Source organism: Pseudorasbora parva, chromosome 10 (genome assembly GCF_024679245.1).
Source record: "Pseudorasbora parva isolate DD20220531a chromosome 10, ASM2467924v1, whole genome shotgun sequence".
Taxonomy (NCBI): Eukaryota; Metazoa; Chordata; class Actinopteri; order Cypriniformes; family Gobionidae; genus Pseudorasbora; species Pseudorasbora parva.
Genome location: NC_090181.1, coordinates 32,192,728 through 32,218,783, shown reverse-complemented (window position 1 = coordinate 32,218,783; position 26,056 = coordinate 32,192,728). Strand labels below are relative to the sequence as shown.

General features: G+C 39.2%; 1 protein-coding gene across 1 annotated transcript; it reads right to left on the bottom strand.

The window, feature by feature from the left end:
• Positions 1–916: 916 nt before the first annotated feature.
• On the bottom strand, positions 917–25,668 carry kif28 (kinesin family member 28). The gene is made up of 23 exons (XM_067455892.1): positions 25,594–25,668; positions 25,215–25,406; positions 24,858–25,061; positions 22,701–22,736; positions 22,361–22,588; positions 18,920–19,074; positions 16,814–16,925; positions 16,622–16,689; positions 16,305–16,447; positions 16,105–16,226; positions 14,578–14,668; positions 14,359–14,419; positions 14,115–14,238; positions 13,821–13,983; positions 11,163–11,266; positions 10,953–11,060; positions 5,129–5,415; positions 4,905–5,039; positions 2,687–2,853; positions 1,932–2,026; positions 1,643–1,781; positions 1,247–1,395; positions 917–1,083 (listed from the first exon to the last, which is right to left on the bottom strand). The coding sequence occupies exons 1-23, from the start codon at positions 25,666–25,668 to the stop codon at positions 925–927; spliced, it is 3,117 nt and encodes a 1,038-aa protein (XP_067311993.1). The 3' UTR covers positions 917–924.
• Between the last annotated feature and the right edge of the window lie 388 nt (positions 25,669–26,056).

The window sequence follows — 26,056 nt, the reverse complement described above, 5'->3', positions numbered from 1 at the left end:
AAATGTTTGGCTGAAAGAAGAAAGTCATATGCACATTATGGGATATGTATACCAAGACATTTTGGACAATTTCATGCTCCCAACTTTGTGGGAACCGTTTGGGGATGGCCCCTTCCTATTCCAACATGACTGCGCACCAGTGCACAAAGCAAGGCCATAAAGACATGGATGAGCGAGTTTGGTGTGGAGGAACTTGACTGGCCTGCACAGAGTCCTGACCTCAACCCGACAGAACACCTTTGGGATAAATTAGAGCGGAGACTGTGAGCCAGGCCTTCTCGTCCAACATCAGTGCCTGACCTCACAAATGTGCTTCTAGAAGAATGGTCAAAGATTCCCATAAGCACACTCCTAAACCTTGTGGAAAGCCTTTCCAAAAGAGTTGAAGCTAGTATAGCTGCAAAGGTTGGGCCAACTCCATTAAACCCTACCTTAAAAGGGGATGTTGTTTAAGTTAATTTACAGTTAAAGCAGGCATCCCAAAACTTTTGGCAATATAGTGTATATCCAAATGATTCATGATCAGAATCGAATTATAAACTTGTGAATCGAATTCAATTGTGAAATTTGTCAATACCCAACCCTACAAATTAGTCACAAAAAAAAAACATAATTCATGGTTAATATTACTTCCATTGCAGTTTAATTTTCACAGTAAAAATGAATGTCGAGGGCATTGCTGTGTGGGGAATAATATTCAATGCAGTGCGCTCTTGAATACATTTTGACAAATGCAGTGAGTATTCCATGAAAAATGTGTATACAGTGCATAATGCATTTTACCCTTTTCAAATGCACTCTTAAGGCAAAATCAGAGCATGAATCATTAAAAATGCAAACAAATACATCTGTAGCACTTTGTCTACCCTTAAATCAATAAGAATCAGTCTTATTTCATGCAGTGTGATTGATTTAATTGGTGTATTAGGACCAAATCCCAGACTTTTCTCTCTTTCTACGTACAATGGCAGCCACATCTTGTTTCAGAGTGGTTACGCACTGTTCCAACTGTTCGGAAAAGTCCTTCAGGAGATACGTATGCTCGTCCACAAACAGTCTAAAACCCAACAGGTCTGCTTCCTCCTATGGAGACACAACAAATGCATCGACGTTCACAACATTAGTCAAAGGTTGTACACCGCAAAAGACTTCTCTGGTAAAAATATTTTACACGAATGATAATGTTCAAAAATTTTACAACAGAGGCTGATTGGCATGATTAATAGAATGGGACTTGCATAATTACACTGGGTTTGTGTCTGCGCAGCCGCTGAAGTTGCCCCCTAACAGAGGTCATGCTGTGGTAGAACACTTTTAAGGCTTTGGCAAATTCAGCATCACAGCTAGGCCTCAGACTGCCTCTTCGCTCCTGCCGTCCACGGTTATTCTCCACACCTGCGGCATAAATGTGGGAGAATAGCAATGTTATTAATTGAGCGGGAGGCAATATGGTGGCCGGCCTGTAGAAATGCTAAACTGTTGTGTTCTTGCATATTTTTAATGCTTGTTATTGTAGGGTTAAATGCAAGAGGTATTGGGTTCAGATCCCGGACGAGCCCCCAATCTGTGTTACACCCTCACCAAAGATTTTACAATATCTCACGAACAAAATTCTACTGCATGACTTCTCAAAAGTACTCACCGTTTCTGGCTGAGTTGAGTTGCTCTCTCAGAGTGCCGTTTTCTTTCCTCAGTGCTGCGTTGACATTTCTCAGCTGTTCCATATCTTGATGAAGGGCTCGGAGAGATGTGCTGAGGTCAGTGCCTCCGGTTTCTGCAGTCTAAGCAAACATAAATACACATCCATAAAATAATTCCGTTTCAGAGAATCCCGGCAGAACCCTGGCATGGCTCATGCAAAGCATTTTAGGTGTTAAACAATGCAAATTGATTTGAAACACACACATGGTCTGTTTATTTAAGTAATATACCGAGTGTTCTGATGCACCGATCTTGTCAATAATAATGCTGTCCTCTTGAGTCATCTTCACCCCATCCATACAGGAGAATAATTCAGAACATCCTTCTACAAACACAGACATGTTTACTGGAGAAGTTCAAGAATGCCTCAAAGGCAAATGGTTCAGTTTCATTCTTGTTCCAGTCTCTGCAGCTTCTTTATATTTTCTGTCATCAAATGACTTTGTTGTTAATCTTAACATGCACTGCCGTTCTAGTTTGGGGTGAGTAAGATTTTGCTTTAAAAAGAAGGAAAACTCTTAGAAAAATTTAGAAATGACACATTAAATTAAAATGTTACAAAAGATTTCTATTTCAAATAAATGCTGTTCTTTTGAACTCCTATTCCTCAAAGAATCCTGAAAGAAAATAAGCAACACAAATAAGAAATGTTTTTAGCAGCAAATCTAAAACAACAGCAAAACCAATTGCCCTATGGGGACAAATAAAGTATATAAAGTAAAAGTAAAGTATTAGAATGATTTCTGAAGGATCATGTGACACTGAAGACTGGAGAAATGATGCTGAAAATCCAGCTTTGCCATCACAGGAATAAAAATTGTAATACTATTTCACGAAATTACTGTTTTATTGTTTTTGATCAAATAAATGCAGCCTTGGTGAGAATAAGAGACTTCTTTCAAAAATAAATTGAATAAATCTTACCAACCGCAAGCTCTTGAATGGTCAAGTGTAATATTCCTTGTATAATATCAGAGAGTTTTACCCTGCAGACCCCATAGCTCCAGCACCAGGGCACTGCTCTGCAGGTAGTTGAGCAGTTCCTGAGAAGTTCTCAAAGCAGTGAACTGGACTCTGTGGTCCATCAGCGGGTTCATGTTGTGCCACATCGCTGGAGTGTAGAGGGGCTGCGGGCAGTCAAACACCCGAAACCTGTCATTCAGAGATCAAATCTTTGATTTAACTCCAAAGTATTTTCTTTAGCTCAAATAAAATTTCATTTCGAATCTCAATAGGAATGATAACTAAAACAAAAATGTAAATAATAATTTGTTCAAATGAAATAAAGCTGAACTAAAATCTAATATACATTTTAGATGAAAAAACTGGTAACACTTTAGAATACTGGTCATTAGTTAACATTATTAATGTATTAACTAACATGAACTAACCATGAGCAGTACATGTGCTACTGATTTGTTCATCTTTGTTAACATTAGTTCATATAAATACAGCTTTTCATGGTTTGTTCATGTTACTTCACGGTAGATTAACTAATGTTGACAAGATTTTAATATGGTATTAGTAAATGTACAAATGAACAATAACAAAGATAAATAAATGCTTTATAAGTGCAGTTCATTATTAGTTCATGTTAACTAATGTAGTTAACTAATGCTAAATAATAACCATAATTCGAAAGTGTTACCGAAAAACTAATTAAATACAATTTTTGAAATAAGCTTAAATTACTAAATTAAAAAATACTAAAGATATTTGAAAACAACAAAAAAAACTATACAAATTAGAACATTTGATAACAAAATAACTTGAATAAAAATGAAAACTTTAAAATATAAAAATAAAAGCAACATATTAGTAAAAACTATAAGAGTATATAAACTCTGCTCTGCTCAGAACTCAACCTAGCTGGATGATGACATCACTGTTTTCTGCAGAGCTGCTTTATAGCTGAACTGAATGAATTGCATTAATTGATGTACTTTACACAGTTACTGAACCAAAATGAATCAACACTGAATAATGACTGTTTAATAGAGATGCTTTACAGCAGAATTGAATTCTGTTTGCATCATTGAATGGTTATTTTCCTGTTTGTCACTGTAAAGTTGCTTTGAAACAATCTGTATTTTATAAAACACTAAATACATCGATCAGCCATAACATCTGACTGATGAAGTGAATAACACTGATTATCTCTTCATTACGGCACCTGTTAGTGGGTGGGATATATTAGGCAGTAAGTGAACATTTTCTCCTCAAAGTTGATGTGCTAGAAGCAGGATAAATGGGCAAAATTAAGAATTTGAGTGAGTTTGACAAGGGCCAGATTGTGATGGCTAGATGAGCGTTTCCAAAACTGCAGCTCTTGTGGGGTGTTCCCGGTCTGTAGTGGTCAGTATCTATCAAAAGTGGTCAAAGGAAGGAACATTGGTGGTTGGGCAAAAGGGTCATGGCGGCCAAGGCTCACTGATACATGCGGGAAGCGAAGACTGGCCTCTATGGTTTGATAAAACAGAGCTACTGGAGCTCAAATTGCTCAAGAAGTTAATGCTGGTTCTAATAGAAAGGTGTCAGAATACACAGTGCATCGCAGTTTTTTTGCATTTAGCCTGGTCTGATGAATCAAGTTTTCCATCACGTGGATGCCCGGGTGTGTGCTTACCTGAAGAACACATGGCACCAGGATGCACTATGGGAAGAAGGCAAGCCAGCGCAGGCAGTGTGACGCTTTGGCCAATGTTCTGCTGGGAAACCTTGGGTCCTGCCATCCATGTGGATGTTACTTTGACACAGACAAACAACCTAAGCACTGTTGCAGACCATGTACACCCTTTAATGGAAACGGTATTCCCTGATGGCTATGGCCTCTTTCAGCAGGATAATGAGACTGCCACAAAGCAAAAATGGTTGAGGAATGGTTTGAGGAGCACAACAACGAGCTTGAGGTGTTGACTTGGCCTCCAAATTCCCCAGATCTCAAACCAATCGAGCATCTGAGGGATGTGCTGAACAAACAAGTCCGATCCATGGAGACCCCACCTCAGAACTTACAGGACTTAAAGGATCTGCTGCTAACATCTTGGTGCCATATACCACAGCACACCTCCAGGGGTCTAGTGGAGTCCATGCCTCGACTGGTCAGGGCAGTTTTGGCAGCAAAAGTGGAACCAACACAATATTTTACAGGTCATAATGTTATGCCTGATCGATGTACTGTGACTTGACTGGTCCAAACTAACCCTATTTGCACGCCTCTGTTACGAGCCTCTTTAACCCAGCGTAGGCCACAGCACTGATCCAAAACCAGATGAAAGTCCAGCCGCTTCCCAAGCAGCTCTGACGGGTCAATAAGGATGTCATCTTCACCCAGGGGCCTACAAATGATAAATATAACACTACAAATGTTTCATTCATTCAAACAACCTTTTCGTAAACAACGTTTACATGTAAAAATGTTACCCACAATCCCATGGGGCTACAGGGCACAAGCTGTGTCTGAAGTATGGCCTCCTCTGTTCCTTCCGGACCCACCACTTCCACCTGCTCCTCCAGAGGGATGCGGAATGCCAGGGACTGCAGCCACAGGTGAGCGCTGCCCAGGTGCAGGGGCTCCAGAGGATCCCAGAACGGATCTCTATCCCTGGGAAGAGGAGCTCGGTCTGCTCCTTCTCCTCCTACCACCTGCTTCTGGTACACCTCTTCCATCAGAAACTTACGGTTGACAAATTTGGCTTTGGACCACATCCAGACCTGAGAAGACATTGATTTTTAAGGGGATTTTTTTTTTTTACTTTAACTTTATCCACTTACTCCTGATAAGCCTACTGCCTTTTGAATTATGGGTGGCACTTCCGGTTTGGGGAACTTCCATTCAAAAACACAAATGAGTCATTTCAAATCATAAGGTTGCCCTACAAATAAAGCTTTCCCATCAGTTTTCCTTCATGTTTTACTTTCAGACATCATGAGAATAACGTAACGCTTGTTATTTTAACGTGATGTTCTAACAAAAATCTCTATGGCAGGAGCTCATTTGTAGTCACTGTATTCTTTTCCTCGTGATTTTTTTTTTTTCCTTTGCCTTCCGCTCTGGGGGAGAGTGGGGTAATGTGAGACACCCCCTGTATCTGCTCAACAGAACACATTTGTGGTCATATGACCATTTTGTTTTCAAGCCCCTCCAATTTCCCCTTAGCCATGAAGGAGAGGACCTCATGGTGTTGTGGTCAGCATGTTTTTTTCACAAAAATATATTTTTTGCATGTAAAAGTACATTTTCTTGCTGTTAACGTAACCAACTGTTGTGCCAAAGCAACTTGATTCAGGTAGAAAAACGTATATCATACATGTTGATGAACTACCAACATATATAAAACCATGTGATGATGCTAGCTGAAGATTAGCCGGGATTGCTGAGAGAGATTGTTTTTCCTAAAAATGTGGTGGTGAGGTAAAGTGAGACAAATGCTGTGGGGTAAAGTGAGACATGAGACACAAGTTAAGTTTAGTCTTAAATTCTTTGAAATGTTATTTGAACGTTACTTAAAACATTTTGAATTATATTATGCTGTATTTGATTTTGTTCAGTTACTTTCAAGTGTTTATAATTATTATTTTTTTGCTTATTGACCAATCCCCATGATTCTGTTACTAGTCCAACATTAATTCTGGAACGTGTGGTTGTCAAGCTAGCTGTCAGCATTCAAACTGTTACATGTGTTGTTATGGTAGTTCCAGAGTGGAAAAAGTAAGTGGTTCACTCTACCCCTTTGGTTTCTCTGGTCTGTCTCAGTTTACCCCTAAGCTGGGGTAAAGTGAGACACAAGACCACTTTTTTAAAACAATCATATTTTCACTGACCTTTGTCCTGAATACATTCTGATCATTTCCATTGCCAGGAAAACATTCTGAATTAATGGGAAATGTGTCAATGTTACTGATATATCATTGTAGCTCGCTTGGACGGGAGCAAATGTAAAAACGCTCTCACTTTACCCCACTCTCCCTCTGAAAAAACATACTACACATTTGTGGTCTGCTCTCCCAATTTAATTCATGATATATATCATTAATAATTTACTGGCATGTACAAAAAATCTATTGGTTTTCTCCTCAAATCCTCACGTCTCTTCAGGTTTGTTTTCACAAGAAAATACAAAGACGGAAATCACTTTGAAATAATATCACGCAAGGCTGAAGACATTTTTGATTAAGCCAACGTATGTTACATAATACAAATATATATTACTACACTGATATTTAACCTGTCCGTTATTGCCGTTGAAAGAATTGTGTTGTGTTTTTGGTCTGTTGAAAGTACCTTGTTGATGCTTTTACACTTTTAAATGTCCTTTTAATGTTTGATGGTTGAGGGGTAAGTAGAATAACGTCATCTCATTGTACCCATTTTAAAAAAAAAACAATTATTTCGTTCATAGAGCAGAAGTTATACAGAAGTTATACCCATAATTCGCGCAGTGTCCAGGGGCGTAGGAACACAGTGGATAAGGGCAACTTTTTTAACCTTTTTAAATGTGTGCACCTAGCCATACAAGACCTACATCAAGATGGGAACTCACCATAGAAAGGGCTCAATCCGAGGGGCGGGATAAACGGTTGTCTTCCAAACTCCCTCTGCACGCGATAGGATAGCGCTACAACCAACTAGAGCGCTATCAGTGGTGAGACGACAGTCACAAGTGGGTTGTGGCCCTATGGTTGTGGCTGAGTCCCATGCGTTTTTCCCACCAGCGTAGCTAGTTGAGAGATTAAACTTTGGCCGTATTCAGTGTGAGAGTCGGAGAGCAACGGAGAGTTGCTAGACGACCCTGGCTGCAAATTACATTTGCTGCGTCTAGATTTCTAAGCTAGTGTGCACCCTATTCATGTAAATTCTTACATTTATTCAATAATAATAGAATTAGACTGAGCAAATTCCAATAGCGTTCGCACACCATTGGTGTTCGGGCCCTGATAATAAGACACTAAAGGGCTGCTACCAATCAAAATCAGTAAAAACAAAATCCAGATGTGGCACAGATGCTGTATCTGAAGAGGCATTTAGATGTATTTACCATAGATTGTAAAAAAATATGGACGTAGTGTCCGTGACGTCACCCATAGGATTCCGATAAGCCGTTCTGAAGCTTAAAGTATGGGCGAGCTGGCCGTTGCCATCTTGCGAGTGAGTCATCACGTGTCACTCCCGGATAACAGAAAATGGGTAAAAAGGCGGGATGTGCGGGACGGTGGATAAATGGCCATCCACCTGTAACCACGGCCTTAATTATGCAGAACGCTAAGGCTTTATATAACGTAAATGAATGAGTTATAAAAAAATTCACCCCCCTCAGAGTTGTCATGAAGATCAAAATTAGCCGTATAAGCAAAAACCACAATTTGTACCAGGCTGTAAACATGTTTTTTTCTGCTGTAAAGTTGAAAATTTCAACATGGGGCTCAATGAGATTCTGCTCCCTTCTGGAGCCTGCCTCTAGTGGCCAGTTAAGGAATTGCAGTTTACATTCCTTCCGTATTGGCTTCAAGAGAGATCGCGGGAGGTTGCCGCTTGGTATTTACACAGTCTAATGCAGTTTAGAGAACAAAAAATGCCCAAAATACATTTACACTGGGTTAGGGTTAGGGTAGCAATTGCATAAATAACATTATGAGATTGTTTTAAATATAAAATGTACTGAACATAGAAAGATTAAATAGTGTCAAAAAAATTCATTATACTTTATGAAAACAAAACCTCCCATAGGTGGTGGCAAAATGGCGGAATGAAGGGAATGACTTTCTTTATGAAATGTAGCCTAGAAATCTAGACTCACCCTAGCGGCGGCAAATTTAATCTGCCCGCGAGTGTCGTCTAGCAACTCTCAATACACTTCTGAGCTGTAAACGCCAAACTCTTGCCGGGCCAATCACATCGTGTATAGAGTCGGTGGGCGGGGCCTTAATGACGACGGCCGAGTTGCGTTTCGGTTGCTTCTAATAAACACAGAAACTGGCGAATGGCGGCGGTCTTTCGAATCAGCTTTGACCGCGACTCTGGAAGACTTGGAGTTAAGCTTTTCTCTGAGAAAAGAACAAAGAACGGCACTGAAGTCTTTCTTAAAAAGGGAAGATGTGTTCGGAGTTTAGCCGACCAGATACGGCGAATGTTTAATCTATCAACGAGCTCCGCTTCACCTTCGTTGCTCTGGTTGGTGTAGCGCTATCCAATCGCGTGCAGAGGGAGTTTGAAAGACAACCGTTTATCCCGCCCCTCAGATTGAGCCCTGCCTATGGTGAGTTTCCAGACCAAACATCTTGATGTGGGTCTGGCTTGTCAGGCTATATGAAAGGGCCATTGAATAAAGGACTCGATTTGTTCGAAAATGCTTAATCATTCAGGAACGAAATATCACTATGTTGATCGGAGAGGCAATGGTTCTGCTGCTGATACTGACAATTTTGTGTCTAAAATGTATGTGCGATAATATTAAAGGGATACTTCACCGCTTTTTCATATGTTATTCCCTTAAAGGGGTCTTCAGCGCTGGAAAGATGAATCTGTATTTAAACTGGGTCATAAATGTGAAATTATTTTTTTATTTAGTGCTTTCTAGACTGAGAAAATACAGAAAACGTTTTTTGTCTCATGGGGATGAAAGACAACAATTCCCAGAATGCTTCGCTGCCCTACGAGGCCACTCCCAAAGCTACTGCTACTAGATTACTGAATCACTGATCGCTTTCCTACCGCGACCGTGTTCATTTTCATAAAATCAGTTCAGTTGGAGAACAGACACTATAATTAAAAACTGAACGTGTCTGTTTAATATGTGATTTAGCTGCTGAGGGAGTCTCACAGCCCAAAATCTCACAGGCACAATCATTTGAATATACTCCAGGGTTTCTACTGATACAAAGCCATATGCTAATCGCTGAATTAACCCTTTAACTAAAACGGGAAACATCTTCCCTCACATCTCCCCCTCCTGACAGAAATGAGAGAGGGAGGGGGAGATGTGAGGGAGGATTTTTCAGGTGTGACTTTTTACTGCACCGAGTCGAAGTACTCTCAGAAGTGCTATTCCGCCATACATTGTAGTTCTCCTTTTTAATCCGCTTAGAAAAGCAACACGTTTTATTTTGTCACCATACTAGGTCGTTCAACTATTCGTGTAGCTGTATTTAAATGGAGAAAACGTGGAGGTGTTTGGTCGCTTCTAACTTGATCTCTGTTTGGTACCATAGTGAATGAACTGGGCTTAGGGAGCTAAGCTAAATGCTATCAGATCGTCACCGTGCGTCAGAGAGATGAGAGAGGTATGTATCAACTAATTTTAGTTAAGGGAATAACATACTTTAATATGAAAAAGTGGTGAAGTATCCCTTTAACTTTAACAAAGCCTATTTTTATATTAATTAATGAACTATATACCACTAGATAAAGTGTAAAATAATGATGATCTTAAAAAAAAGAGGACAAATGAGCACAAGCAGACATGGTATTTCAAAACCGGACTTCCAGACCTAAAACGTTAAACTGCGTAACCTCGGTTCCATGAGAATAATGGAAACGAGTATTGCGTCGCTAGACCAGTACAATTAGCCCAACCAATCAGCACGCTTATAGCTTGCACAATGTTGGCTGTGCAGCTGCAATGCTTTTTAAAATAAAGGCGTCAATATATCGAGAAAATGAGTTTTTCCATAAGGGTCTAGCGACGCAATACAAGGCACCGTTTTCGTGTTATTTTATAAAAGTCTTAAAGGCACAGTAGCAAAAATAGCCTGTTTAAATATAAGGGTCAGAGAAAGGGCAGAAAATATAAAGAAAAATGGTGCAAAAAAGCATTGACTAGTATTAATAATGCTATTAAGAGCAATAAATAAAAGTTCAATAAAAAAAAAGTATGGCTCCAGCACTAAATTGATATGGGGTGAGAGATGGAAAGTTTTGTGCATGTTGTGAGATAATATAACATCAATGCTCTTGTGATTCTGCTCTACATCTGACTCTGGAATTGCATTAGTCTCTTATTCAATTACACCAGTCCATGTTTTCAAAAACATCTAATTCCATCTAGGAAAACCACATCACCTGACATCTGTGTCGAACACTGGTTGGCAGTAAGATTTCTGTACATTCCTTTTTGACTCTTTTGCTCGGTAATCTGAGCAAGAGACTCCATTTCCAGTGTCAGAACACATACTCTTATGTGTTGTGCATATCTAAAAATGAAAGGAGCTTTATCTGTAATTGATTCAAATTCCCACAGAATCATATTTCTCACCTGTTTGTTCTCTACAGATGTCACTCTCACCACAATGTCCTTCTCTAAGTCATGACCCTTAGAGTCTGACATTGCCAGATTCTTGATTTCCAATTTAAATTCAACTCCCTGAAAAGATGAGAGTCAAGATTTAAAGGTGCACTGTCTTATTATTTACCTTTTGCTAGAAGAAATGACAGCATTATACAGGCTTGTACATACAGTACTTACCTTCTTCAACTCTTTACTCATTTGATTAGCTTCTGTGACCATGGGCATCAGCTTTATATAGTCATAGAACACAGGTAGTAGACTGGGGTCAGGCTGGTGTGGCCCTGCAGGTGATGTTATTGTTAACAAAAACTATTTAAATCATTTTCCTTCATGGAAATAAAAGCTGTAAAATATAAAAATTAGATGAAAAGCTAAACAAAAGTTTAAATGTTGACTTGGTATTTAAAGGGTTAGTTCACCCAAAAAATGATGTCATTAATTACTCATGTTGTCCCAAACCCATACACAAATTAAGATATTTTTCATGAATAAAATATGATTTCTGTCCCTCCATTGACAGCTACGCAACAACCACTTTGACCCTTCATAAAGAGATTGTAAAATTAATCCATATGAATTCACTTTATATGATGAACAGATTGAATTTAGGCAGAATTTTGACATGTCAGAACCCTCATTGGTTCTTGCTGAAGCTCAAATGTGCTGCGTAACACGAAAATGAACCTCATTGGTTCTTGCGGAAGCTCAAACATGCTGCGTAACACGAAAATGAACCTCATTGGTTCTTGCTGAAGCTCAAATGTGCTGCGTAACACGAAAATGAACCTCATTGGTTCTTGCTGAAGCTCAAACATGCTGCGTAACACGAAAATGAACCTCATTGGTTCTTGCTGAAGCTCAAATGTGCTGCGTAACAGATGAGAATGAACCTCATTGGTTCTCGCACGCCAAGCGAATATGCTTGAGCTTCTGTTTACCACAACTGATGTGTAAGTTGATGAATGTTCGTGTCAATAAAAGCCTAAATTCAATTGTCTCATCAGAAAATTTGCTAAATTACGAAGTTACATTTAAAGCTGCCCTATGCAACTTTTCCGTCCGCTAGAGGGCGCCAATTCAAAAACAAAGGCATAGTTTGATGACGCCAGGTTTGAACACAGAATCTTGGGACGTGGTTTTCTGGTGGAAAAGAGTTGGGATAGGACTCGGGCAGAAATCATGTCTGTGGATGTGATTATTAATGTTACTGTAGTATGAAGCAGAGCAGGACCGAGTGTTGAGGGAGCTGAGCAAGGCCGCTGGAGAGATTGTTGCCGAACACACGGCTCGCGAGCAGCGGGACTTTTATTATGAAGGGACACAGTCACTGGCATCATTTCCGCTTTTCCGGTCATGAGTATGAGGTAACGCAGCTCTGTTTATCATATTAGATACATTGAGTGTGTTTAAATGATGTTATGACGTTACTCTGTCACTTGTTCACACTGCTAAGAGAAAAGAATTTCTGCCAAATAAAACCGGAACCTATGGAAGCTTAATGCATGCTCTGTTTTTCTGATTAATGACTTAATTATCCCAGAATTACGAGATAATTTTTCATGAATAAAACCTTTTTGCTCTGTTTTTCTGAATTAACGACTTAATTATCTCAGAATTATGAGATAATTTTTTCATGAATAAAACGTTTTTGCTCTGTTTTCTGAATTAATGAGATCCCTCAAAATCCTGCCAAAAGCTCTATTTTAGCTGGATTGCATGGAAGTAAACATGTCCCGCCTTTCAAATTTAATCCGGTTTTATTTTACTTTGGGTTTGAGACTGGGAAATACTGCTGTCTTTAAGCAATATAAATGGCATTGTTTTTAGTGGGTCAACTTTGCGCAGACACCCCAAGACAACAGAAAAGAACATTCTGATCTGCTTGACATTGCTATTGCACTCCATGGGGATCCTGTATTTTCAACAATTGCCTGATTGTCTCTTGTGTCACCACGTAGCCAGCCTGAATGCATTTTAGATGCATCATCTTAACACGATCACAAGATAATGCGTATCAATAGTACGTGTGTGAAATTGTGTGGAATGTATACTTTGTGGAATGTATATCGTGTGGAATGTATACTGAGATTATCCATATGCTATGCAGTTTTTCGCATGCATATGAAACGCACTTTATGGCACGCTCTTGGGTAGGTTGGGGGTGGTGTGGTGGGTGGTTCGTACTTATAATATGCCATAAAGTGCGTATCATAAGCACGCAAAAAAAACGTGTACCATATGCACGGCAAAACTCTTTTTGGCGTATACATTCCACAAGATTGCACACTCGTACTATTTATACGCATTTTCATGATCGGGCTCGCAAAGCATACCATATCTGTTCAACTGATCCTGGAGAAACAGCTAATTCTTGAGGTGTCTGCACAAAATTGAGGCGTCTGCTAAAAAAAAAAAAGAATTTATTCATGAAAAATTATCTCGTAATTCTGAGATAATTAACTCGTTAATTCAGAAAAACAGAGTAGATTTTTTTCTCTTGAGTGAATGTAATACACTTCCGTAGGAAACTGAGGGTAATGCAGATATGACGCAATTGACAGGCGACAAATTATATAACACTGACCTGGTGGTTTTTGGATATTTTACTGCAAAAATACTATAAAGCGCACCTTTAAATGAAAACTAAAAATATAAAAACAAAAGCTAATTCAAAATATGAATAAATAATACTATAATTGTATATAAACAATAATAATACTGGATGCATCTAAATTAGACCAAACCTAAAATTTATATAAATAAAAAATAAATAAATAAATAAATAAATAAATAATAATAATAAAAATAATAATAATGATTAAACCACACACATACGATGGCCCTGATCGTCACAGAGAGACTGAATGTGGAAGCCCTCTGCCTCTGCCAGCTCAGACTGGAAGTAATCATAGTCATAGCGACTCCAGTCCTCTCCTGAACGATCCGAAGGGAAGCCAATGAACAGGTAAGTGCTGTTCGAACCCAGGACGAGTCGATCCTTCATCAGCATGAAACAAAGGCAGGTTAAAACTAAGCCAAAACTCAACTTGTTAATTCACACAGATCACGTTTCTGATTCATATTTAAGTGCATACAGCTGATAATACAGATGCAGATATTAAAACACACCAAATGTTGCAGCTCTGTCCTATTAGATACCGACACTCCATTCACAATGACCTTTGACCCGGACAAGGGAGTAATTGATACCCTCCTTTGCTGGTTTGAGAACACAGCATGTTTCTCCTGAATGCTAAAAACAGGAAAAGACGATTGCACATTTCCTTATAAATCTATAATATGCATTAATGTTCTTTATGGGGTGCATATCATATCGGGAGGCAAATATTGATCTTTCTCCTGCTTGACTTACCCTAGACCCCTAATAGAGAGCGTTCTAGGCGAGTTGTCTGCCAGACCAATATCCCATTCACCTTCTCATAGAAAGATATCAATTATAGTTTGCATTTAGTTAATATATTGACCTGATATAACCGGTCTTATGTCAATATTGAGACTCTTCGGAATGAAAAGTGCATTATAAATAAAATCTATTATTATTATTATTATTAATATTGTGAGACAAACTCACCTTCCTGAATGAATAGCTTCACCACGCCAGACAGCTGAGCATCCTCATTGATGTTCATTATGTACGGATACATCTGCATCATTCTTCGTTCCTAAAGCAGGAGATTTTTGAGAGATTGGTGGTTAAATGAAGGAGAGGATTTATGATCGCTGGAGGAGAATTGTCCATAATGGTGTTGTTATTTTTAGCTATTCTAATTTGTTTTAATTAATTGAAATAAAGCTGAAATAAAATAAAATATAAATATATTAGTTTATGAATGATTAAACATTTTCAAATGAATCGGGTGAGTCAATGATTCAATGACCCATTCATATTAAAGACACTTGCTTCGTTCCTGAATACATTTTGAAAGTGAATGGGAAAAAAATATGCTGTTTTGAATTACTCAGTTCAATTAATTTACATGCACCCTCATGATGCAATTATAATGGGATTTTGACAATATTATTATTAAACTTTACCATATATAAACGAAATACTTCGATCAAACTAATGCGATTAAGCTCATAATCGTAGTAACCATAATCGCATCAAACTACGCCACGTACACCCATTTGAATCGCATTATTAACGCTCTGACCAAAGTGAATGAATTTTGTGAAATTTTTTCGAATAATACTTTAACAAAACTCGCTGAGCTGTCTCTGCTCCATATTTTTATCCAGACGTGACGACAGCGAGGCAAACCCGGCATTGCCATGTTCATCACAGCACCGAAAAATATCCAGTACGTATATACAAATTTATTTTTAATTTGATATGAGTAGATTAAAACAATGGTGTAATGTATGCATATCTGAATGTTTACAACCATACTTATTAGTGAATAATCAGAGCCAAGAAAATTGCACGTAAACTGGAGTTTTTTTTTAAAATTAATTTGAAATGATGCATTGGCAACTAAATAAAATAAAAATTAAATTAAAGCTAAATAGAAACATTTAAAAAAAATATCTTTGTGACAAAAGCACATAACAAAATTACTAAACCTTAAACTAAAATTGAAAATGAAAAGCCATTTCAAACTAGTAACATACAGTAAATAATAATATAAATAAGTCACACACAAAATAATCTAATGGCCTATTATTTACTCATTATCATTATCTCACTACTGTATATCACCTGATGTAATGCATTTAAGGGATGCTTATATTGTACCTAAAATATTCTGGACTCTCAGAATGAAATTTATATTTATAGGTTGGACAAACATGTCAACATTTCAGCGTGATTTAATTTAATGTAATATTCTCAGCTTTTGCAGCCCCCAACAAGTATACACATTTTTGTAAATAGTTTGTACTGGTTTTAGAGGCCAACTTTAGACATAAAACGCCAATTTTTGTGTATATTTTCTATGGAGGAAGTCTTTGAAGATGATTTTGGAGAACATTTACATTTATAAATTTTGCATCTGCATTCAACTCAATAGTGAATTCAGTATTGTGTTCCCAGACATTGCTATGAGAAACCACACCAAATCACACCAGTCATAACATGTAAAAGAGCATCTTTGTGTACCTGTGTTATAGTTGCATACTGAGTCTCCCAGTCTTTTAGGGCCTCTTGGAGATGCTGCTCCCACAATGTCTGAATGGCTCGAATCTGCAGCTCATTATGAGTCAACAATCGCCGCAGCTCCTCTAAAACAGACAATGCTTCTAATTAGATGCAATGTTCTTACATTTAAAACTCCCTTGTATTTCAATCACCTTACATACTCGTCTCATCGTCAGCTTTACGGCCCTCTTGGCCCAGTCGGCTTAGTCTCATAAGCAGTTTAGCATTTTCTGCCTTGAGTTCCTTCACCAGTCGTTCTGTGGGACTCTCATTCACCACAGCTTTATTCTGGATCCGCTTGGCCCTGAAAAGAGGGACATCCAACAATGTGTCTGTTAGAATATATGAATTATTATGGGCTGAACTAACATCAAAACTAACATGAAATACAGTGGTAATTCTGACTTTCCATACTTCAGTAGGATGTTTAGGTAAACCAGTACAGTAAATGTATGAAACGTTTTATATAAGAACACACCTCTCTGCATATCGAAGTGTAGAAAGAGACTCTTCATAGCAAATATCAGCAGGACTTAAGGTTGCAATCTGTACATGAGGACAAGAAACGCTTCAATGCAAATTCTTTCATTCCAAAACATCACATCGACAATGTTCTAGTTTAGTTTGCTTGAACTTTTAAATTGAGTATGCTATGGGCAAAGGTACTCACCATGACAGTTCGACTGTTACCACCAAGAGCAGACTGCAGTAATTTGGTGAGGACAGAGTCTCTATAAGGGATGTGAACTACTTTCTTCCCAAGAGCCATGTCTGCTAGAGCACTTTATAGACAGATAAATGCAAAATAATTTACAACAGCACATTAAACACAATCAATCAATGTATTTGGACACATAGGTCACATTTAAATTATTAGCAAAATTAACCTGCCCCCACTTATTATACAGCAAATCACTAAATAAATAAATATATGGGCAGGACATATTGACATTTTATCATTTTAAATTGTATAATTAAGTAAAACACAGTCCATTATAATCTACAAAACAATTACCCAAGCAACAAGAGGAACACTGCAACATTAAAATAATATTAGTACTTAAGTTCTAAAGGTAATTTTTTTTTACCAAAATCATTATCAGAGATCCAGAATTTACAGTGCCTTGCGAAAATATCCGGCCCCCTTGAACTTTGCGACCTTTTGCCACATTTCAGGCTTCAAACATAATGATATGAAACTGTAATTTTTTGTGAAGAATCAACAACAAGGGAGATACAATCATGAAGTGGAACGAAATGTATTGGATATTTCAAACTTTTTTAACAAATCTAAAACTGAAAAATTGGGCGTGCAAAATTATTCGGCCCTTTTACTTTCAGTGCAGCAAACTCTCTCCAGAGGTTCAGTGAGGATCTCTAAATGATCCAATGTTGACCTAAATGACTAATGATGATAAATAGAATCCACCTGTGTGTAATCAAGTCTCTGTATAAATGCACCTGCACTGTGATAGTCTCAGAGGTCCGTTTAAAGCGCAGAGAGCATCATGAAGAACAAGGAACGCACCAGGCAGGTCCGAGATACTGTTGTGGATTTCCCAAGCTTTAATAATCCCAAGGAGCACTGTGTAAGCGATAATATTGAAATTAAAGGAGTATCAGACCACTGCAAATCTACCAAGACCTGGCCGTCCCTCTAAACTTTCAGCTCATGCAAGGAGAAGACTGATCAGAGATGCAGCCAAGAGGCCCATGATCCTTCTGGATGAACTGCAGAGATCTACAGCTGAGGTGGGAGACTCTGTCCATAGGACAACAATCAGTCGTATACTGCACAAATCTGGCCTTTCTGGAAGAGTGGCAAGAAGAAAAAAGTGTTGTTTAAAGTTTGCCACAAGCCACCTGGGAGACACACCAACATGTGGAAGAAGGTGCTCTGGTCAGATGAAACCAAAATTGAACTTTTTGGCAAGAATGCAAAACGTTATGTTTGGCGTAAAAGCAACACAGCTCATCACCCTGAACACACCATCCCCACTGTCAAACATGGTGGTGGCAGCATCATGGTTTGGGCCTGCTTTTCTTCAGCAGGGACAGGGAAGATGGTTAAAATTGAGGGGAAGATGGATGGAGCCAAATACAGGACCATTCTGGAAGAAAACCTGATGGAGTCAGCAAAAGACCTGAGACTGGGACGGAGATTTGTCTTCCAACAAGACAATGATCCAAAACATAAAGCAAAATCTACAATGGAATGGTTCAAAAATAAAACATATCCAGGTGTTAGAATGGCCAAGTCAAAGTCCAGACCTGAATCCAATCGAGAATCTGTGGAAAGAACTGAAAACTGCTGTTCACAAACGCTCTCCATCCAACCTCACTGAGCTCGAGTTGTTTTGCAAGGAGGAATGGGCAAAAGCAACGAAGGTGAAGCAGAGCTAGTTGACAGATTAAACTTTCATCATATCCGGTCGGCAAAACTCTGAACACATTAAGAATGACTTCAGTGCCGTTCTTTGTTCTTTTCTCAGAGAAAAGCTTAACTCCAAGTCTTCCAGAGTCGCGGTCAAAGCTGATTTGAAAGACCGCTGTTCGCTAGTTTCTGTGTTTACTAGCCACCGACTCTTTACACGATGTGATTGGCCCGACCAGAGATTGTTTTTTACAGTTCAGAAGTGTATTGAGAGTTGCTAGACGACACTCGTGGAAAATTGTATTTGCTGCCGCTAGGGTGTGTCTAGATTTCTAGGCTAGCTGATGAGTGTATTGGTATAAAACACAAACACAATAGGTTCTATAGTATGTATCTACTGACCTGATGACATTTCCAAGTGTAGTTAAACTGAGATTGATGGCAGTGCCCTCTTTAAGCCTGTCGGCCTCTGACCCTGATGACCTTTGTCTCTCACTACCAGCCAAGTCCACTAGGTAAATGTTGGACTGTTTGGTGATGCACTCCTTTGAGAAGATCTACAAGCGCAGTGAACATACAAGTAAATAATCTGTGGAAAAACCCCCCCACTAGAGATCATCTAGAATATGAGGCCCTATTTACACTTGTCATTAAAATGCATATATGTGAATTATGTCCAAATACAAAAAGATAGATCCGATCTTTGCATCATGAGAGATCTTTTGCAGAGTTTTTTAAAAGAACCCCTAGCTATATTTTCACTTAGACATTTAAAATAGTGCGCAGGTAAAACAGATCCGATCTGTTTTATGGATGCAGAAGATACACTATATTGCCAAAAGATTTGGGACACCTTCCTTTACATGTACATGACCTTTAATGACATCTTATTCTTAATCCGTAGGGTTTAATATGGAGTTGGCCCACCCTCTGCAGCTATAACAGCCTCAACTGTTCTGGAAAGGCTTTCCACAAGGTTTAGAAGTGTGTTTATGGGAAATTTTGACCATTTTGGCCGCAGTCTCCGCTCTAATTCATCCTAAAGGTGTTCTGTCTGGTTGAGGTCAGGGTTCTGTGGAGGCCAGTCAAGTTCCTCCACACAAAACTCGCTCATCCATGTCTTTATGGACCTTGCTTTGTGCACTGGTGCGCAGTCATGTTGGAACAGGAAGGGGCCATCCCCAAATGGTTCCCAGAAAGTTGGGAGCATGAAAATGATCAAACTGTCTTTGTATGGTGATGCATTAAGAGTTCCTTTCACTGGAACTAAGAGGCCAAGCCCAACCCCTGAAAAGCAACCCTACACCATAATCTCCCTCCACCAAACTTTACACTTGCAGTGCTGTGCAGACAATGCAGTCAGGCAAGTACCGTTCTCCAGGCAACCACCAAACCCAGACTCGTCCAGAGACGAGCCACTCCAGAGAGCACGTCTCAACTGCTCTTGAGTCCAGTGGCGGCGTGCTTTTCACCACTGCATCCGACGCTTTGGACATTGCACTTGGTGATGTAAGGCTTGGATGCAGCTGCTCGGCCATGGAAACCCATTGCATTAAGCTCTCTACACACTGTTCTTGAGCTAATCTGAAGGCCACATGAAGTTTGGAGGTCTGTAGCTATTGATCATTGTAGAAAGTTGTTTACTTCTGCACACTGTGCGCCTTAGCATGTACTGACCCCGCTCTGTGATTTTACGTAGCCTACAACTTCGTGGCTGAGTTGCTGTTATTTTCAATTGATTCCACTTAAGTTATATAGTACCACTAACAGTTGTAGCGTCTGTGGTCTCTTACAATGAGGATCAAAGATGAACCCAATGTTGATTGTAAAAAGGGGGGGATAGCTTTTAGCCGCATGTAAATTAAGAGCCACGCCACAGAGTCTGGGGGAAGTGACAACTCCGGCAGTTTTACGACCCAGTCCAAATAAAACAGGCAGTGATCGGGTCACACGACTCGAACCCTGTTCCCCCCCCTTTCATTCCCCAGACAGAAAGGCGCCAAGACTCCTGTCAATACACACGGACTCACAAACACACACACAAATTCCTTATGAAGCTTTAATTAAGACTATTCTAGACTGTACGAGGTAGCTTGGTGTGTATATGCATGCTCCTTGACTCATGCCTACTCAGTCATGGCGTAGAAACAATGTAAGTTCATTTTAAATGCTTGTATTCCTGTGTAAAATTGTATCTCTGTTTTAATATCTCCCAGCCATAAGGTGTTTGATATCTAAATATTCCTATTTCTTTGACTTACTCAACGATGCACAAAATGGGATTGTGAAATGTATCATTAATATGTTTAGCCGACTTGGGAGTAAAACCATACAAAATCAACACCCCTTTACGACACCTCAGAAACATGCAAAACAGGTCATAAACTAAGACAAAGAGAACTTTTCCCGCTCAGAATTCACCCGCTGGATTGGGTGAATTATCCAGAAGGGGGCGTGGATTAATTGTCTTAAAAGACCAGTGGAGACCACAATCTCGCTCTTCTGAAAAACTCCTCTTCTGAAAATCCTCTTCTTCTGAAAATCTCCTCTCTTCCGAAATCTTCTCTTCTACAATCCGGTCTTCAACAACCCTTTGCTCCTCGCTTCATCAACTTACTAGCCCCACGGGCCTTCTTCAGGAGGAGAACACGAAGCACCGCTAGAGAGAAAGCTGCTTCCCTCCCGACCTCGGAAAGAACCACCGGACACGCAGGAACACACGCACACACGCGAGAAGCCAAAACGAAACCAAAACGAAAGCAAGTATTCTTAATTTTCCAAATTCAAACTGCTGTAAAGAGGGTGTGTTATTTTCCCGTTGGGACAAGTTAACTCCGTGAAGGTTGTATTTGATGAACTGAAGGAAAGCTGCTTCTTACCCCTAATTCTTTGTACCATCTCTCCCTCTCTCTCTCTCTCTCTCTCTCTCTCTCTCTCTCTCTCTCTCTCTCTCTTTTATCTCTCTCTAATTTCAGTCTATTCATTATTCTCTTTTATGTATTCTTTCGTTAATATCTATATGTCTACTCTCTTGATGCATATTTAGTGTGTACTTTCTATGTGAATCGTAGTGTTATTTTTAGTCTGTGTTTATTAAACCTCCAAAAGACATTTAATGAGTTGAGTCTGTTGTTCTCCCACATACACAAAGTCAATGAAACTTACGATCTAACGTTACCTAACTGCTCATGCTACTATTTTAGTAAAGTAAACTGTATGACCATTTGAAATATTGAACTTGTCCTGATCAGTAAAGTTAATGTTTCTTATGCGCTCGTAAAGCAGTAATCCCTTATTGAGAATTTATTTGAAAAGTCTATAACTAATTTGGTGGACAAACTTAGTAGGATAATTTCAAGCAAGTCCGTAAAGGGTTACTTGTATTTAATTAAACATTTTTCCCTATCGGAAAATCTTAATACGTAATGAACAACTGGCAAATTATATTCATAAATTCATGAATATTGAATATTAAATCCCTTTTGAGTTAATTATTCCCCGAGATATTAAACTCATAGTCATTGTTGTTACACAGTTGACAATGGAATATTTAGTAGAGGAAATTTCATGAATGAACTTATTGCACAGGTGTCAACCTATCACGGTACCACGCTTGAATTCACTGAGCTCCTGAGAGCAACCTATTCCTTGACAAATGTTTGTAGAAGCATCTGCATTCCTAGATGCTTGATACACCTGTGGCCATGGAAGTGACTGAAACAGCTGAATTTAATGATTTTGATGGGTGTCCCAATACTTTTGGCAATATAGTGTACTTAAGATGGACTAATATAGCATGTAAACAATGATTCAGTCGTGTGTTCTGCTCAGCAGAATGGACACCTGTTTGAGCTGGACGATGATGAGCATGTGCGAGCGACTGCTGTTGGCGTTCATGTGTGTGGCTGCAGTGGTGCGCGTGCGTGTTCCCTGCTCCATCAGCTGCTCCACCTGTACTGCACTGTCGCAGGGCACCCGTTTCAGCCCCTCCACGTAGAAACCCCTCTGCTGATCCTCTCGCACCCGCAGACCACCCGCAGATCGGCTGATCTTCGATAGCAGGTCTACAACCTGAGCAGTTTTAAGTGCCACTCAAGTCATTCAAAACATTTCATCATGACATGCTATAAACCACTATAAACACAAGCAAGTCATCATTTAGCAGAAAAGGGGGAATTCTTACCTGTTCATTGTAGATTTCCAACATGCTGAAAAATATCTGTAGTTGGTTTTAAAAAAAAAGAAGTATTTTTAAGGTAAATAGTAATGGTATTTTGTGTATTTGTTTATTTAAGTGGTCAAGCACCAAAGGTGGAAGGCACCTATTGTAATCGTTAGTGTCTATCATCAGCCATTTTGAATATTGTCATAAGCGAACACATTGGCGTATTGTTACGAAACATGTACAGTCTTGTTCAAAATAATAGCAGTACAATGTGACTAACCAGAATAATCAAGGTTTTTAGTATATTTTTTATTGCTACATGGCAAACAAGTTACCAGTAGGTCCAGTAGATTCTCAGAAAACAAATGAGACCCAGCATTCATGATATGCACGCTCTTAAGGCTGTGCAATTGGGCAATTAGTTGAATTAGTTGAAAGGGGTGTGTTCAAAAAAATAGCAGTGTGGCATTCAATCACTGAGGTCATCAATTTTGTGAAGAAACAGGTGTGAATCAGGTGGCCCCTATTTAAGGATGAAGCCAACACTTGTTGAACATGCATTTGAAAGCTGAGGAAAATGGGTCGTTCAAGACATTGTTCAGAAGAACAGCGTACTTTGATTAAAAAGTTGATTAGAGAGGGGAAAACCTATAAAGAGGTGCAAAAAATGATAGGCTGTTCAGCTAAAATGATCTCCAATGCCTTAAAATGGAGAGCAAAACCAGAGAGACGTGGAAGAAAACGGAAGACAACCATCAAAATGGATAGAAGAATAACCAGAATGGCAAAGGCTCAGCCAATGATCACCTCCAGGATGATCAAAGACAGTCTGGAGTTACCTGTAAGTACTGTGACAGTTAGAAGACGTCTGTGTGAAGCTAATCTATTTTCAAGAATCCCGCAAAGTCCCTCTGTTAAAAAAAAAGGCATGTGCAGAAGAGGTTACAATTTGCCAAAGAACACATCAACTGGCCTAAAGAGAAATGGAGGAACATTTTGTGGACTGATGAGAGTAAAATTGTTCTTTTTGGGTCCAAGGTCCACAGGCAGTTTGTGAGACGACCCCCAAACTCTGAATTCAAGCCACAGTACACAGTGAAGACAGTGAAGCATGGAGGTGCAAGCATCATGATATGGGCATGTTTCTCCTACTATGGTGTTGGGCCTATTTATCGCATACCAGGGATCATGGATCAGTTTGCATATGTTAAAATACTTGAAGAGGTCATGTTGCCCTATGCTGAAGAGGACATGCCCTTGAAACGGTTGTTTCAACAAGACAATGACCCAAAACACACTAGTAAACGGGCAAAGTCTTGGTTCCAAACCAACAAAATTAATGTTATGGAGTGGCCAGCCCAATCTCCAGACCTTAATCCAATTGAGAACTTCTGGGGTGATATCAAAAATGCTGTTTCTGAAGCAAAACCAAGAAATGTGAATGAATTGTGGAATGTTGTTAAAGAATCATGGAGTGGAATAACAGCTGAGAGGTGCCACAAGTTGGTTGACTCCATGCCACACAGATGTCAAGCAGTTTTAAAAAACTGTGGTCATACAACTAAATATTAGTTTAGTGATTCACAGGATTGCTAAATCCCAGAAAAAAAAAAAATGTTTGTACAAAATAGTTTTGAGTTTGTACAGTCAAAGGTAGACACTGCTATTTTTTTGAACACACCCCTTTCAACTAATTGCCCAATTGCACAGCCTTAAGAGCGTGCATATCATGAATACTGGGTCTTGTTTGTTTTCTGACAATCTACTGAACCTACTGGTAACTTGTTTGCCACGTAGCAATAAAAAATATACTAAAAACCTTGATTATTCTGGTTAGTCACATTGTACTGCTATTATTTTGAACAAGACTGTATCTTCAAAACAAAGCCCTGTACTCAAAACGTTTCGGGGCAGCACCATGTTGTCCATAGCACCAAATGCCATATTTTGCCGATCTTCCTGTCTGCCCCCTTATTTTTTTTTTTTTGTGGAAAACCTACTTATTCAAACTCCTAGACCGGTGGTCAAATTTTCACCAAATTTGGCCATCCTCATCTCCATACTATGCTGGCAAAAAGTTACAATATTTTTTTTTATTAGTGATTCTAAATTGCATCAAACCAAATAAAAACTAAGACCAAACTTTTACAATTGACACAAACATGATTGACAAACCTGACACTGCCTGCTCTCTTGCATACTCCTGATAGACTGAAATAGCCTCTCGCAGAGAGTGGGTATGAGGCCTTTGTTAGGACCATAACCGACCATGGAGTAACTTTTCCCAGAGCCAGTCTGCCCATATGCCAGTAATGTGGCATTGTAGCCCTGTAGTGCGTTATCCAGAATGCCTTGCCCCAAATCCAGAAACACACTTGTCTGTAAATGACCATAGGAGGCATAAATTGAATCAAATAGAAACTTACTTAGTTCAGCTGAGCACACATTTGTTACAATAATCTTTGTAAACATGCACAAAGATGCATGCTGTCTTGCAGTGTGAGATAACATCTATAAAACCTGATATGTTACCTGGTCTGCATAGCGCCCACCTGCTTCCTCAGGTACAAACAGACCATCTTTGTTTCTACTGAAGCCACTATGGGACCAGTAAGTGTAGTCGAAAGTGAAGGTGCGGCTGTTCTGCGGGTTACGAGGGTCCTGAATACTGATGTTGTTTGAGGCCATTGAGATCACACAGCGACTGCCAGCATCACGTTCCCTCTATATATAATAAAGAAAAAGCTTCAATTTTAAAAGGCTTTTTAAAGCTTAAAGCTGTTCTTCCATCTCAAATAGTCAACTTGGTGAAGAGAACCGAATAAAATCCTACCAAATGAACCTTAAAATATATTCATGCACATCTTACTACATACCTTTGCCGTATTTAAGATGATCTGGCCATACTAACCTTATTGAAAGGCCTGACTCTAACTGCCACTTTCACACAGTCCTTGCCGGCCATTTCAATCCCCCTTACCCTCATGCTCACGTAGATACTTCAGACACAGAAAGCACAGAATGAGTGGCAGTGCAACAGGATGAAACCTGAGCATGTTACGCTCACTTTCTACCAGGGCCCAGCAAGATGAATAATACAGTACCCATAGTTTCTGTAGAGATCACTTCCACACAGTGCCCATGCTTTAAAAATAGAAGTAAACCTTAGCCTTTTTCTCATTTAGGACACTGAATGTAGATGCTTCTTAGATTAAGTTTCTATGCCTAGTATTCAACAGATGTTTGTATAATTGCGGGTTAATGGTGATTTGCTAGCTATTTCTTGTATTGCCTATACTTATGGTTGACTTGGGCCAGGAAAGAACCCAAAACACACTAAAATGACTTATGAGACCTCAGCAACCTCTTTGCAA